Genomic DNA, 15,236 nt, shown 5'->3' with positions numbered 1-15,236 from the left:
CTATTAACAGATGAAACAATTATCCCTTCTATCTTACCTAAATACAGAATTTTTGCACCTCTTGTTTATACTAGCATTAATTACAGCATTAGCTATGTACAAAACATATATATCAAAAGTAAACACTAAGATTTTAGAGGGAAAACATACGTAAAAAGGCAACACTACCATAGAAAGGAAAAGGACAAAGACAAGCCAGCAAACTAGATGGGAGGAATGTCAAAATGACATGTTTATAAAAAGACTACTCAAGATACAAACCACTCTTTTACTATCCTTTTAGCCCTAAAATGTTTTCATGTGGTCTTCATGAAAGTGTTAGTATTCAAGTGATTCTACTACCATAATTGGCATCCTCTAAAGGAAAAGATTATGTAGGCTAAAGATAGAAATATTCATTTCAATGACAAATCATATTTGCTTACTAAGTATTAACAAATTTGCCTCCTGACTTATATACCAGTCTTCCAGGACTTCACTAAACTCAGGCATTTAACTTTGGAGCACTTAAAGAGATCAGATCTCTTCCCCAGGGAGCCGGAGCTAAGCCTTTGGCTTAGCCTAATAGTGGGATCCTAGGAATTAAGATCCCTAAGGAGTAAGGCTCTGTGGCTCATGCTCTATATCCCAGTGCCTCAGGAGGCTCAGATCTGAAGATCATGGTTCTTTGAAGCCAAGCCCAGGGAGCAAAAGTCCATGAGACTTCCAATAAACTACTCAGAAAAAGCTGGAGGCTGAGAAGATGGCTCAGTGAGAAAGTGCTTGCCTTGAATGCATGAGGCCTTTGGTTCCATTCCTCAGCACCACATAAACAGAAAAAGTCGGAAGTGGCCCTGTGGCTCAAGAGCTAGAGTGCTAGCCTTGAACTTTAGAGTTGAGGGACAGCGCCCAGGCCCAGAGTTCAGACTCCATGACTAGCAAATAAATAAATAAATAAATAAATAAATAAATAAATAAATAAATAAATAAATAAATAAATAAAATGAATGAATAAATAAATAAATAAATAAATAAGAGAGAGAGAAAGAGAGAGAAAGCTGGAAATGCCTCAGCAGCTCAAGTGGTAAAGCATTAGCCTTGAGCATAAAGCGGCTAAGAGATAGCTTCCACAACCTGAGTTAAAGCCCCAGGGTAGGCAAAAGAAAACAAAAGACCCTTAAGGAAATTCTCCACTGATATGAAACTGCTCATAACTGGGTCCACAATTATGTCTAGGAAAACAAAAATTCTCCCTCCCCAGTTGCAGCCAAAACTAAATTTACACACACACACACACACACACACACACACACACACACACACACACACACACACACACACACACACACACACACACACACACACGTTTCTCTTAATGCTAGATTGCACCTGGACCCAGAGCCAGGCAGGCCTTATATGGGGCTCTGGTATGGCTTCTCTCTTTCCAACCCACAACGTTTTTAACCAACCTCAAAGCCTAAATTTACACACACACACACACACACACACACACACGTTTCTCTTAATGCAAGATTGCACCTGGACACACACACACACACACACACACACACACGTTTCTCTTAATGCAAGATTGCACCTGGACCCAGAGCCAGGCAGGCCTTATAGTTGGGGCTCTGGTATGGCTTCTCTCTTTCCAACCCACAACGTTTTTAACCAACCTCAAAGCCTTCACTGTGGGTCAATACAGATGTGTCATGTGATTTTAACAGCTCAAAGTTATTTATTATTTTGTCAGTCATGGGACTTGAACTCTGGGCCTGGGCGCTATCCCTCAGCTCTTCAGTTCAAAGCTAGTGCTTTACTACTTGAGCCACTGTGCCACTCCTGACTTTTTCTGCTTATGTGGTGCTGAGGAATTGAACCCAGGGCCTCAAGCATGCAAGGCAAGCACTCTTCCACTGAGCCACCTTCCCAGCCCCTTCAAAGTTTAATTTTTAAAGGGAAAAAAGTTCAACCTTATTTTCACTATTCATTTGAAATTCTATTTCCATTGTTACATAAAAATTACAGGAAGCCACTGTTTTGGATTAAGCTCTTCCACAGAACCCCAACAGGCCAGGCTAAAAACCAAAATGAAGCCACTCATGCTATAAAGGTCAACCAACTGAAAGCTTATGGTGAGGTCTTAAGTCAGGAAGGCTTAACAGCCAAATTTCCCCCAAAGGCCAATTTCAATTGGCATGAAAATGAAGTTCCCCAACCAGGGACCAATGGCTCATCCCTATAATCTTAACTACTCCCAAGGCTGAAATCTGAATATCTATAATCATAAATACTCCAGAGGCTGAGATCTGAATATCGGAGTTCAAAGCCAGCCTGGGCAGAAAACTCCCTTGAGACTCTCATCTCCAATCATCAAAAACCATAAGTGGTGCTGTAGCTCAAGTGGCAGAGGGCTAGCCCTGTGCACAAAGAGGTTCAGAGACAGTGTCTAGGCCCCAAATCCAAGCCCCCATGACCCACAAAAGGAGAAAAAGAAAAGAAAATGAAGTCCCCTCTTCCTTAGTTCTTTTACAAATAATGGTAACTGAAGTAACCTAACATCAACCAAATCGGCTCTTTTATTGTTGCAATATTGTTGTGTAGCCTCCACAGAAAAGTAACTTTGAAACGAGTGAGTGACTGAATGTAGGGCAGGAGCGGCCTATAATCTTAGCTACTCAGGCGGCTGCGATCTGAGAGGGCTTGAGCCTGTAATCTTCCTAACTACTCTGTAGGCTAAGATCTGAGGATCAGGTTCAATTCAAAGCCAGCCAGGGCAGGAAAAGACTCTTCAATCAACCACCAAAAAGTGGTAGAATCATGACTAAGTTGGTAGAGCACTAGCCTTGAATAAAAAAGGTCAGGGGCAACAACTAGGCTCTGGAGTACAAGCTCCAGAACAGATATGGAGGGAGGGAGGAAGGGAGGAAGGGAGGGAGGGAGAAGGGAGGGAGCGACTCAAGAAGAGAGAAACAGTTCAAGTCGTAGAATGCCATCTCACCAGCAAAAGATTAAAGAAATGCAATCTTTGTGTCTACCAGTTTATGGATGGTCAACAATTTCTAACAGTACTCCAGAAGTAGAAGGATATGAGAAAATATTGAGAATTAAAACACTAAAGTGCACACCTCACTCCTACCAGCAATCTTTGTAAATAACTACCCCAAAAGGAGTGAAGTTAGAATGAAATGGATTTCATGGGAGATTCAAAGTTGACCACATATATACAATTTAAACATTTTATATCTTGCAAGTATTGTAATACTTGATGTACAGACAAATTAACAAAATGAAATTTTTAAAAAATTTTTTGGTTGGTTGTGGGGCCTGCTGGGCACTGTCCCTCATCTCTTCAGCTCAAGGCTAGCACTGTACCACTTTGAGCCTTAGTGCCACTTCATGTTTCTGGTGGATGCAATGATGTTTCTGAAACTGCTATGTACAACCTACCCTGTGTATAACATTTCGTACAATATTATTGTTTTACTTTTCAGCAAATATGAAAAAAATATGTGTTTTATTTCATGGGAGTAAAATATACTGCATACATAGTGCCACTTCACACTTTATCTGCTTCTGTGGTGCTGAGGAATGAAACCCAGAGCCTCAAGCATACAAGGCAAGCACTCTACCACTGAGCCACCTTCCCAAACCCTGAATTAAAATTTTGATGGCAATTTATTCTTGGACAGTTTGTCTTTGAAATGTTTTGATGGAGCCAAACATAATTGCTCATTCCTGTAATCCCTGCTGCTAGGAAGGAAGAAACAGAGTGCAGCTGAGGCAAAAAGCTAGGAAGGCCCCACAAACAAGTTGGTCACAGTTGTTCATGTCTATAATCACAACTACAAGGTCCTGAGTTCAAACCTCATCCCACTACCACCAAAAAATAATTCTTAAGACTATTAGCTTAACAATCCTGTGATAATTTTTAGCTATAATAGTGGTAGAGAAATCATCTTGAGCTGAAGAGCTCAGGAACAGAGTCCAGGCCCAGAGTTCAAGCCCCACAAAAGAAGTTTAAGAAGACAATAACCTCGGAACTCCTCACCAGCGAGTATTTTATAGAACTGTCCTTGATCCATTATAGGTAGAAAGGGGCTCTGTACTTGAAAAAAATCGAGTATTGAGTCTTTAACAATCATTTCCTCCATGGAGTGAACAAAATGTTTTTCTTCTCCTTTTCTCCCTATTTTAACCCTGTTTTACTGAAATACTTGCTAAAATTTAACTCTAGTATCCTTCCTTATCCAAACTGACTCAAATGGTCAAAGTGTGAGTAGTTTAACACTGCCACCAATATCCACAGATCAACAAATGAGACTTGAGCTGGAAACAGGTACCTACCTGCTCTCCTACCCAGAGGGTTAGGACACACTCATTTTGAGCCATCCAAAACTATCTCAGGCGCCACTTTAATCTTACTTAAAAACATTTTATCATCTCACTCCAGTCCCAAATTACCTTATAGTTCACCCTTTGCCTACAGAATGAAATTCAAACTCCTCAGCCTATTTATTATGTCAGTCTTTCATAGTGGCAATAGTATCAAGCAAGTACATTATGAGTTAGCCCATATTTTGCCCCAGACTTGTAGGCCAGATCATAGAATCTGGCAGCTGGAAACAAACTCTGAAATCTTAAATGAGTATATTGGCACCTATAAAACCTGATCCATGGGTTGTTTTGTGCTCTAAGTAGAAGCAAACATGTAAGATCACTAAATGCTAAGCACTCTACAAATGCAGGATGTTGGTTTTACTGTCCTGCATCCAGTCAAACATCAGTAATTATAAACAACAGAACTACTGAGACCCTATCAGACTTGGGTACTCCAAGTAAACTAGTTAGTATGAAGCGAATAGTTTCAAAGAAAGTCCAGTTATAAAACCAATGAGACCAGCTACTTAGACCTCTAGTTTCCTTAATAATCTGATCTATGCCAACTAGTTTACATACAATACTATCAGATAGAGGCATTCACTATTACCTTGCTGAGTGACTAAATCCCTAAAATACAATGACAAAAAAGGTTATCTACAAAGGAAAATGCATCTCAGATATCAATGACAGATAGTTTAGATCATATGTAAAACAATGGAATTACAAAGGAAAAGTAGAGGGCTGGGAAGGTGGCTCAGTGGTAGAGTGCTTGCATTGCATGCATGAGGCCCTGGGTTCAATTCCTCAGCATCACATAAGCAGAAAAAGCTGGGAGAGCCAGGTGCCGGTGGCTCACGCCTGTAATCCTAGCTACTTAGGAGGCTGCGATTTGAGGATCTTGGTTCAAAGCCAGCCCAGGTAGAAAAGTCCGTGAGGCTCTGATCTCCAATAAACCACTAGAAAACTGGAAGTGTCGCTGTGACTCAAGAGGTAGAGTGCTGACCTTGAGCTGATGAGCGCAGGTACAGCGTCCAGGCCCAGAGTTCAAGCCCCACGACCAACAACAAAAAAAGAAAAAGAAGAAAAAGCTGGGTGTGACGCTGTGACTCAAGAGCTAAGGGACAATACCCAGGCTCACAGTTCAGGTCCCATGACGGACAAAAAACAAAAACAAAACAAAAAACGAAGGAGGAGGAGAAAAATGAGGGAAGGGGTTCCAAGTTTGACCACAAATGTACTTATGTAACTGTAACCCCTCACTACATCACTTTGACAAAGAAAAAAAAAAAAAGCCTGCAGTACAGTGGTAAAACATTCTCTGGAGCAAAAAAAAAAAGGGGGGGGGGGGATAGTGCCCAGGCCCAGAATTCAATCCCCAGACTGGCAAAAAAAAAAAAAAAAAAGCTTATATTTATTAAAGGTAACAATTCAATCTCTTTAAACCAAATAAAATAAAAATAAATAAATGTTTTAAATAAATAAAAATTAGCAACTTCAAATTGAGGCAGGATAAATTAGGGGAATTGAAGCCAGGTGAAGACAACTCAGAAACAAGGTATTTAGAAACATAGAAGCACTTATCTTTGCTTCAAAGAAAGATAACAGGATGCATTCCTTCCAGAGAGACACATTTCTCACCCCAAAAATTAACATTTGTTAGGCAGGATCTATCACTTCCTGAAAGAAGTAATTCCCAAAGTAACAAAAGAGGACCCAACCAGAATGGTAAACAAGAGCAGGGAACTTAGAAATTCTACCACCACCAAGAGTCCAGGAGAGCAAAGATAAAGGCCTATCTTTTCCAGTCTTTAAGTCAGACCCCAAACTTTTATCACATAAATACCCTGGAGGACAAGAGGACAAGAGCTAGGTCTGTCTCCTTTAGAGCACCCAGAAAGTGCCTCTCTGCCTTTCTGCTTGTTTGCATGCCTATTTGCCTTTCTTTTTGCTTGTTCATTCGACTACTCAATGAAGCTCTGCCAAGTTATCCATTGTGACTTGTACAAAAATTCTTCTTCTGCAATTGAAGTCAAGGTCTTTAAGTGAAGAGTCCCTACTTTTAGAGGGAAACTTCATAAACCCTCACCAGTATTTAATGACAAAATCATAAAGAAATTTGAAATGAATCACAAATTTAAATACAAAAACTTAAGCAGGGGAGCTGGGAAGGTGGCTCAGCTTCATGCATGCCTTGCATGCATGAAGCCGTGGGTTCGATTTCTCAGCACCACATAAGCAGAAAAAGCCGGAAGTGGGGCTGAGGCTCAAGTGGTAGAATGCTAGTCTACAGCTGAAGAACTGGGACAAGTGCCCAGGCCCAGAGTTCAGGCCCCACAACCGACCCAAAAAAAAAATCTCCATTTAAAATTTTCATTCTGTTAACTAATCTCATTTCACCCACTTAGTGTGAGTATGTGTACTCTTCTTGCTCTTCCAAAGCCTTACTCCCTCGTCTTTAAAAATGTTCATGAAGCCAGGCACCGGTGGCTCCCGCCTATATAAAACTACTCAGGAGGCTGAGATCTGAGGATTGCAGTTTAAAGCCAACCAGGGGGGCTGGGAAGGTGGCTCAGTGGTAGAGCGCTTGCCTTGCATGCCTGAGGCCCTGGGTTCGATTCCTCAGCACCACAAAAGCAAAAAAGAAAAAAGCCAGAAGTGGCGCTGTGGCTCAAGTGGTAGAGCGCTAGCCTTGAGCTGAAGAGCTGAGGGACAGAGCCCAGGCCCAGAGTTCAAGCCCCATGACTGTCACCTCTCCCCCACCAAAAAAAAAATCTTCATGACAATCAAAATTTTGAGAACTAAGTATGAGGGAAATTCATTACTTAAAAAAAATCTTGTTGGTTTCCAGCTGGGAAGGTGGCTCAGTGGTAGAGAGCTTGCCTTGTATGCCTGAGGCCCTGGGTTCAATTCCCCAGCCCACATAAGCAAAAAGAAAAAAGCCGGAAGTGGTGCTATGGCTCAAGTGGTAGAGCCCTAGCCTTGAGCTGAAGAGCTGAGGGACAGCGCCCAAGCCCAGAGTTCAAGCCCAACAGCCTACCAAAAAAAAAAAAAAAAAAAAAAACCCTTGTTGGTTTTTGAAATTCGAAAGATTTTTACAAAAACCACCAAGTACTTACAGCAAGCCTTTCATATATTGGGTTTATGTAAAGCAGTGTTGATTCATGTCTACTAAAAAGCTCTCCAGTTATCTTTCAAAGGGCCACATATTGCAAAAGCTAAAAACATACTGGAGCACCAACTAAGACTTCCCACAAAGAGCAAGTTCCTACAGTAGACAAAGCATGTGGAGTACTCCCTTTCATCACACCAATGCTATTTGCTTGGATTCCTGCCAACAACAGGGCTCAAGTAGATTTATCTTTCCGGTGGATCCTGTAGTACATTTGCCTAATGCAGTGCCCTAGATTTTACAAATTACATTCATCAGTGTACTTGCAAGTCTGCAGATTCAAACATTTTCAAGGAGGCCTCGATGCAAGTCTGCAGATTCAAACATTTTCAAGGAGGCCTCGAGCTATTTGTATAGAAGAGACCGCCTTGATCATCGATAAAAATACTATTATGCGGTTACCTACTATTTTTATGATTTTAAATTTATTTAAATTTGTTTGGCTTTTAGAAAAGCCAGGGTTGAGCCAATAAGGTGTTGTTCAGTCTGCATTCACACTGCACCGTAAGAATCCACACATACCAAAGATCTGCTTTAAAGCTTTTTTTTGGGGGGGGGTCCGGTCGTGGGGCCTGAACTCTGGGTCTGGGCGCTGTCCCTCAGCTCTTCAGCTCAAGGCTAGCGCTCTACCACTTGAGCCACAGCACCACTTTCGGCTTTTTTTTCTTTTTGCTTATGTGGTGCTGAGGAATCGAACCCAAGGCCTCAGGCATGCAAGGCAAGCGCTCTACCACTGAGCCACCTTCCCAGCCCTGCTTGAAAGCTTTTAAGGCCAAAATTAAGGAAACTTGAAATTATCAACTACACAGTAAGAGCCGAAGAGAGGACTTAAAATAACACAACGAAGGAGTTTGCAGTCCGATGTCTGTATGAAAAATTACTAAAACGAAACGCGAGCAAACAAAATTATCTCTGGCTCATGCTGAGATGCTTTCTCCCTGAAAAGTTTGATAAGCTCTTTAAGAAGCACTTTTAAGGCATTTTCTTGTATTACAACGCTAATCACCGCAGCATAGCTCAGGTCTAATGCCCCGTGATGTTACAAAACCCAGAAGGCAGAGGAATCCGACTCATGAGTTGGTTCAGTCTAGGGTAGCTAACAGTTCAGTTACCCAAGGGCAGCACAGGACAAAGCCACACCCACCCGCTTCCCGCCCCCCGCCCCCCTTGTGAATCATGACAAACAAAACCTGACAAGCACCAACCTAAACAGACGGTTCCGGTAAGGTGTACCTATCACCTGTCCAGGGGCAAGGAGTGGGTGTAAAATGGCTTCCCGGGGCGTTCTGCCACACAGTAGTAAGTCCCAAGCCTTGCGGGGTACCAGCTCACAAAAAGGTGGGAGAGGAAACAGGAGTCGCCAACTCAATCGACTCAGATCCAAACTCGAGAAGGGCCGAAATGCCCGGCAAATGGAAGGAGAGGAGGGCATGGGCATGCCTGGGTCTGCACCCGACCGACCCCACAGGCACCCCGGGCACGGCCATCAGCACGCACCAAAAAGCAGACCCCGCGGGATGTAGGGAGTGGAGCGGGGAAGGAAGGGGCATAAGCTGTGCAGCCGTGACTGGAGTCCCAACACACTCCGCAGCCCACCGGGCCCCGCGGCAACTCTGGCGGCCCAGTCAGCCCGGCGCCCCCTCCCAAGCCGCCTCCACCCCCGCCACAGGTGGGCCGCGCTCCGGGAACCCGGGCCAGATTCGCCCAGAGAATTAAGTTTCTAATAATACAACTTTAGGCGGATCACCGCCGGCGTCGCTCGAGCCCGGGGCCGACCCAGGAGGCAACTTCAGGGCGCGGAAAGCGGCCTGGGAGCGCAGGCCCGGTGGGGATGGGGTGGCCGGCCAGGAGGACGCGAGGCGAGCCAGGAAGGGGGGTGGAGGGATAAGAGGAGAGGGCCGGAGGTGGGGGGGGGCGAGCCGGGAGCGGGGGCCATGGAGGGGGGGGCGAGCCTAAAAGAGGACGAACTGGAGTGGGGAAAGAGGGGGAGCAGTCGGGAGGGGGGCAGGCAGAGAGTGGGCTGGGAGACCGGAGGGGGCGGGCCGGAGGGTGAGGACGTCTGAGCGGGCCCGGGGGTGTGGGCCATAGAGGGAGGACAGCTGAGTGGGCCCGGGGGCGGGGGGGGGGAGCGGGATGAGGGGGAGCGGAGCGGCCGGGGCTGAGGTGGAACGGGAGTGGGGGGGAGCGGGACTGGGGGGCACCCGGCCGGGGCTGAGGTGGAACGGGGCCGAGGTGGGGGGGACGGGATTGGGGGGCACCCGGCCGGGGCTGAGGTGGAACGGGGCCGAGGTGGGGGGGACGGGATTGGGGGGCACCCGGCCGGGGCTGAGGTAGAACGGGGCCGAGGTGGGGGGGGACGGGATTGGGGGGCACCCGGCCGGGGCTGAGGTGGAACGGGCCCGGGGTGGGGGGGAGCGGGATTGGGGGGCACGCGGCCGGGGCTGAGGTGGAACGGGCCCGGGGTGGGGGGGACGGGATTGGGGGGCACCCGGCCGGGGCTGAGGTGGAACGCGCCCGGGGGGGGACGGGATTGGGGGGCACGCGGCCGGGGCTGAGGTGGAACAGGAGTGGGGGGGACGGGATTGGGGGGCACCCGGCCGGGGCTGAGGTGGAACGGGGCCGAGGTGGGGGGGGACGGGATTGGGGGGCACGCGGCCGGGGCTGAGGTGGAACAGGAGTGGGGGGGACGGGATTGGGGGGCACCCGGCCGGGGCTGAGGTGGAACGGGGCCGAGGTGGGGGGGACGGGATTGGGGGGCACGCGGCCGGGGGGCTGAGGTGGAACAGGAGTGGGGGGGACGGGATTGGGGGGCACCCGGCCGGGGCTGAGGTGGAACGGGGCCGAGGTGGGGGGGACGGGATTGGGGGGCACCCGGCCGGGGCTGAGGTGGAACGGGGCCGAGGTGGGGGGGACGGGATTGGGGGGCACGCGGCCGGGGGGCTGAGGTGGAACAGGAGTGGGGGGGACGGGATTGGGGGGCACCCGGCCGGGGCTGAGGTGGAACGGGGCCGAGGTGGGGGGGACGGGATTGGGGGGCACCCGGCCGGGGCTGAGGTGGAACGGGCCCGGGGGGGAGCGGTCCCGGCTTCGGCGCCGGGCCCCCCAGGTGCGTCCCCGGGCGCGGCCGCGCTCACCAGGTACCAGACGCCGAGCAGGATGGTTCCGGTGCGGACATGGCAGCACAAGCAGCAGCTGTTGGAGTAAAACCGCGTCCAGGGCGCGACCATCTTCATGGCTCTGGGCGCGGGCGCCGTGGCGCGGAACGTGCGTCCCAAGTTTGCGAGAGCGTCGTCTGCGAGCCCGCGCTGGGCCCCGCCGCGCCGCTGCTGCCGGTCCCTCGGCCGCTGCGGCTCCCAACCCTCCCGGCCGGCCCGCTCGCCCCGGAGCTGCCCTGGAGACCTCAGGCGACGGCCGCGGCTGGACTCCGAGCTCCGAGCTGGCGGCGCCCGCGGGAGGAGGGAGGGGCGGGGCCGCTCGGGTCACGTGGCCCGCCCGGGCCGTGACGTCACCGCGGGATCCGCCAGTTCATTGTAAATAAAGTCCCAGGTTACAGTCCGACCCCGGGGAAGTTCAGGGTCTCCCAGTGTTCCTCTGGCCGTGGTGGTGACTGCCCTGCGTCGGTTCGTGTAGTGTAGTTCACCGTGTTCTCCCCACTTCTGTCTTGCAGACCGTGCCCTAAGCGCACTCGGGTTCTGTGGCAAAACTGGGGGAGGGAAGGCGGGTGGGGTGATTCCCGTCAGCCGCAGTATACAGGACCTTTGCCCAACCCGCTCCGAGCAGTTTCTCAGCTTCCCGGCTCAATCCACCACGGTTACCGTCATCTTTTCCCAGAAAATCGGATGTGTGTCAAGGACATCCTGGCTGTGCTTGGATAGCATTTTTAATCGTGACCGAGGCTCTCGAATTGCTGCCACGGGATCTCTGCAAGACAAAACACACAGCTGGGAGGACTGTTCAGACTAGAGTGGGGGTTGACTTCCTCCCAGCTGGTGTTTGGTGTTGAAGGCACACATCCGAGTTTAGTCGCTGACCACTGTGAAAGCAGGAATATCAGATAAGGCGAGATTTTCAGCTCTTGTGAAAGTTTTATAACAGACTTGGAGCAAGAAACAAAATGGGTTCGGTTTAAATTTGGGGGCGGGGGGCGGGGGTGTCAGTCATGGGGCCTGAACTCTGGGCCTGGGCGCTGTCCCTCAGCTCTTCAGCTCAAGGCAAGCACTCTACCACTTGAGCCACAGCGCCATTTCTGGCTTTTTCTGCTTATGTGGTGCTGAGGAATCGAACCCAGGGCCTCATGCATGCAAGGCAAGCACTCTACCCCTGAGCCACCTTCCCAGCCCACGGTTTAAATTTCTTAAGGAGTCCAGCGCTAGGATTACACCTGTAATTCTAGCTACTTAGGAGGCTGAGATCTGAGGATCGTGGTTCAAAGCCAGCCCTGGCAGGATAGTCCAGGAAACTATCACCATACCAGAAGTGGACCTGTGGAACCGAGTGTAGAACATTACCCTTAAGCAAAAACAGCCCAGGGATAAATTCAAGCCCCACCACCAACCAAAAAAAAAAAAAAAAAAAAATCATAAGGAAAGAAATATTTTTCTTTTTTTGCCTATCTTAGGACTTGAACTCAGGACTTAGGTGCTGTCCCTTAACTTGAGCCACAACTCCATTTCTGACTTTATGGTAGGTAATTGGAGATAAGACTTGAACAGATTTTTCTACTAGAGCTGGCTTCAAACTGCAATCCTCAGATCTCAGGACATGAGGGAAAATTTTCTTTTCTTTTTTTTTGCCAGTCCTGGGGCTTGAACTCAGGGCCTGGGCACTGTCCCTGAGCTTTTATTGCTCAAGGCTAACACTCTACCATTTGAGCCACAGGCCACTTTGGCTTTTTCTGTTTATGTGGTATTGAGGAATCGAACCCAGGGCTTCATATATGTGAGGCAGGTGTTTTACCACTAAGCCACATTGATAGATTATTAGACTTTGCCGGAAAACCAGGCAGACACCCAGGTACAGAGAACAAAGGAAAGTTTATTGCCCGGAAAGGGCCAGCAAGACCCCTTCTCACAAGGGAGAAGTGAGAAGAAGCACCGGCTATTGTCTGAGGTGACCTCACTAACCTAGGAGGTTTAGAAGGGGCTAGGAGGCAGTGACCCTGGTGTGGACATGAAGGCCAGGGGCTTCATCATGATGGACTAGGATTTTTTGGCTGCCATCCAAGTAGTAGATAAGGGCCCTGCAGCTGCCTAGACCTGAAGGTCACTCTAAGGGGCTCTTGCTGCCTTATATGGTGGTAGCAGCCCCAGAGAGGTGCCATCCCAATGTAAAGGGGGTTGGAGGCTGATTATTTACTGCCTTTACTACATGGACCTAGTGTTGCTTAGTAAGGGAGCCTGCTAAGCTATGGAAAGGGAGCTCATTTCGCTAACAAACATTCTCCGCCGAGAGATTTTTCTTATATGGAAAGAAATGTTAGGTAAGACTACTTAAAACCTGGATTAATTTTACAAGGATGTAAAGCTGCCAGATTCTTTTTTTCTTTTCTTTTGTGCCAATCCTGGGCCTTGAACTCAGAATCTAGGCACTGTCCTTGAGCTTTTCTGCTCAAAGCTAGCGCTCTAATACTTCAGCCACAGCTCTACTTCCAGCTTTTTGGTGCTTATCTGGAGACGAGAGAACCTCAGACCTCAGAATTCTGAGCAGCACAGTTTACAGACAGGAGCTACCAGCTCCTGGCCCAGGTTTTGTTTTTGTCAGTCCTGGACCTTGTACTCTATGCCTGGGTGCTATCCCTGAACTTCTTTGGCTCAAGGCTAGTGTTCTACCATTTGAGCTACAGCACCACTTCTAGGTTTTTCTGAATAGTTTATTGGATCTAAGTTTCACGGGACTTTCCTGCATGGGGTTGGCTTTGAACTGCTATCCTCAGAACTCAACCTTCTGAGTAGCTAGGATTAGAGGCGTGAGCCACCAACACTCAGCCTAGGTTCTTAATAGATTAAAGCTGGATTCTAAGTGATGGAGAGCTTTTCCAGAGACTCCCAGTGCAAGTCCTGAATAGAAGCAAGTAACATTATTGTGAAGGTTAATCAGAAAAACAGCGTAAAAGCTCAATTTCTATTGAGCTTTAATTGAGAAATAAAATTTCTCAATTTCTTCAAAGTTGTTTTCTTTAATATTAGAGATAAATTTCTAGGATTTTCCATTTAATATTTAATTATGAGCTGCAGTTTTAGCTCAGTGGAAATTTAGCTCATTTGCCTAGCATGTGAAAGGCCCTAGGTTCCATCCTTATCACTACAATAACAATAATAATTATGCCCATGGCCATACTCCAAATAGAGAACAAACATTAGGACTCTCAGAAAGCATAGAAATACAGTATCAGAATAAGAAATGTTAAAATAATAAAATAATCTCTTTCTGCATGAAAAAAAAGAATAAGAAATGTTGCCTTAAAAGATACTTTGAAGCTTCAAACTCTCAGAATGTTCCCACAGTGACCTCCTTACTTTCCTTCCTCTTACCCCCTTAACAGAATTTCAGATTCATTGAATCATTTTTAGATTCATGATTCATGGGAATTTTATTTTTCAAGTTCTGAAGTCACATAACAAATTGCTGTAGATAAGAAAATCCATGGTAAGTCACACTTATAATCCTAAATAGCTACTCAGGAGACTAGGATCTTGGAATCTGTTCAGAGCCAGCCAGGCAGAAAAGTCTTCAAGACTCCATCTCCAATTAAAAATCAAAAAAAGCTAGATTGGACAGATCCTGGTGGAGGGCAGAAAGCATTTCAACTCATCTTCAGGATACTGACCAAGAATTCTGATGGGGGTAAAGGGAATGTTTGCATAATTAAGCAGATCCAGGCATATAGTACCCTCATTAATATTTTTTGTTTTTGTTTTTTGTTTTTGTTGTTTTGTTAGTCATGGGGTTTGAATTCAGGGGCTGGGCACTGTCCTTGAGCTCTTTTTGCTCAAAGCTAGTATTACCATTTTGAGCCACAGCGCCACTTCCAGTTTTCTGGTGGTTAATTGGAAATAAAAGTCTCATGGACTTTCCTGCCTGGAGTTGAACTATGATCTCAGATCCTAGCCTCAGTTAGGATTACAGGCAGGAGCCACTAGCTTCGGGCCTACCTGGTTAATCTTTATCTCAGTTCTGGTCTCCCTAAGGAGTTCCAAAGAGTTGTCACTCTTAGGTCTGTCCCAGAGAACAGCCCCCTCCCTGAAGTAGGTTATGTTCTTAAGCCTGAAGCCTGACAGAAGTAATGCCATTTTGTCCCCCAAGGAAAAAGGCCTCTGACCCCAGAATTGTTTGCTCAAGCTGGTTTTGCAAAACCCTGTTTGCTCAGCCAGTTCTGCAAAAAATCCCCCAAAATGTGCCAGCCACCCAATATTGCAGGAAGTACGTCTGATGATGTTCAGTTTCACATCAGCATAAGCTTTGAAAAACAAAGAGGAAAAATATGTAGTTTGTCTTGCCTGTAATCCTAGCTACTCAGGAGGCTAAGATCTGAGGATCGTGGTTCAAAGCCAGCCCAGGCAGAAAATCAGAAGTGACGCTGTGGCTCAAGTTGTAAAGTGCTTGCCTTGAGCTGAAGAGTGCAGGGACAGCATCCAAGCCCAGAGTTCAAGCCCCATGACGGATAAGGAAGGAAGAAAGAAGGAAGGAAGGAAGGAAGGAAGGA

General features: G+C 47.4%; 1 protein-coding gene across 1 annotated transcript in view; it reads right to left on the bottom strand.

Moving 5' to 3' along the window:
- Positions 1 to 10,959, bottom strand: part of Laptm4b (lysosomal protein transmembrane 4 beta) — a 63,757-nt gene extending 52,798 nt beyond the window's left edge. The window contains exon 1 of the mRNA XM_069991114.1: positions 10,669 to 10,959. Coding sequence (XP_069847215.1) covers positions 10,669 to 10,767 — 99 coding nt within the window. The 5' untranslated portion in view covers positions 10,768 to 10,959. The remainder of the gene's footprint in view (positions 1 to 10,668) is intronic.
- Positions 10,960 to 15,236: the final 4,277 nt, after the last annotated feature.

Source organism: Dipodomys merriami, unplaced genomic scaffold (genome assembly GCF_024711535.1).
Source record: "Dipodomys merriami isolate MVZ:Mamm:240054 unplaced genomic scaffold, mDipMer1.0.p SCAF_4, whole genome shotgun sequence".
NCBI classification, from domain to species: Eukaryota; Metazoa; Chordata; class Mammalia; order Rodentia; family Heteromyidae; genus Dipodomys; species Dipodomys merriami.
The sequence above is the reverse complement of the archived record's forward strand: the minus strand, read 5'-3'. Positions and strand labels throughout refer to the sequence as shown.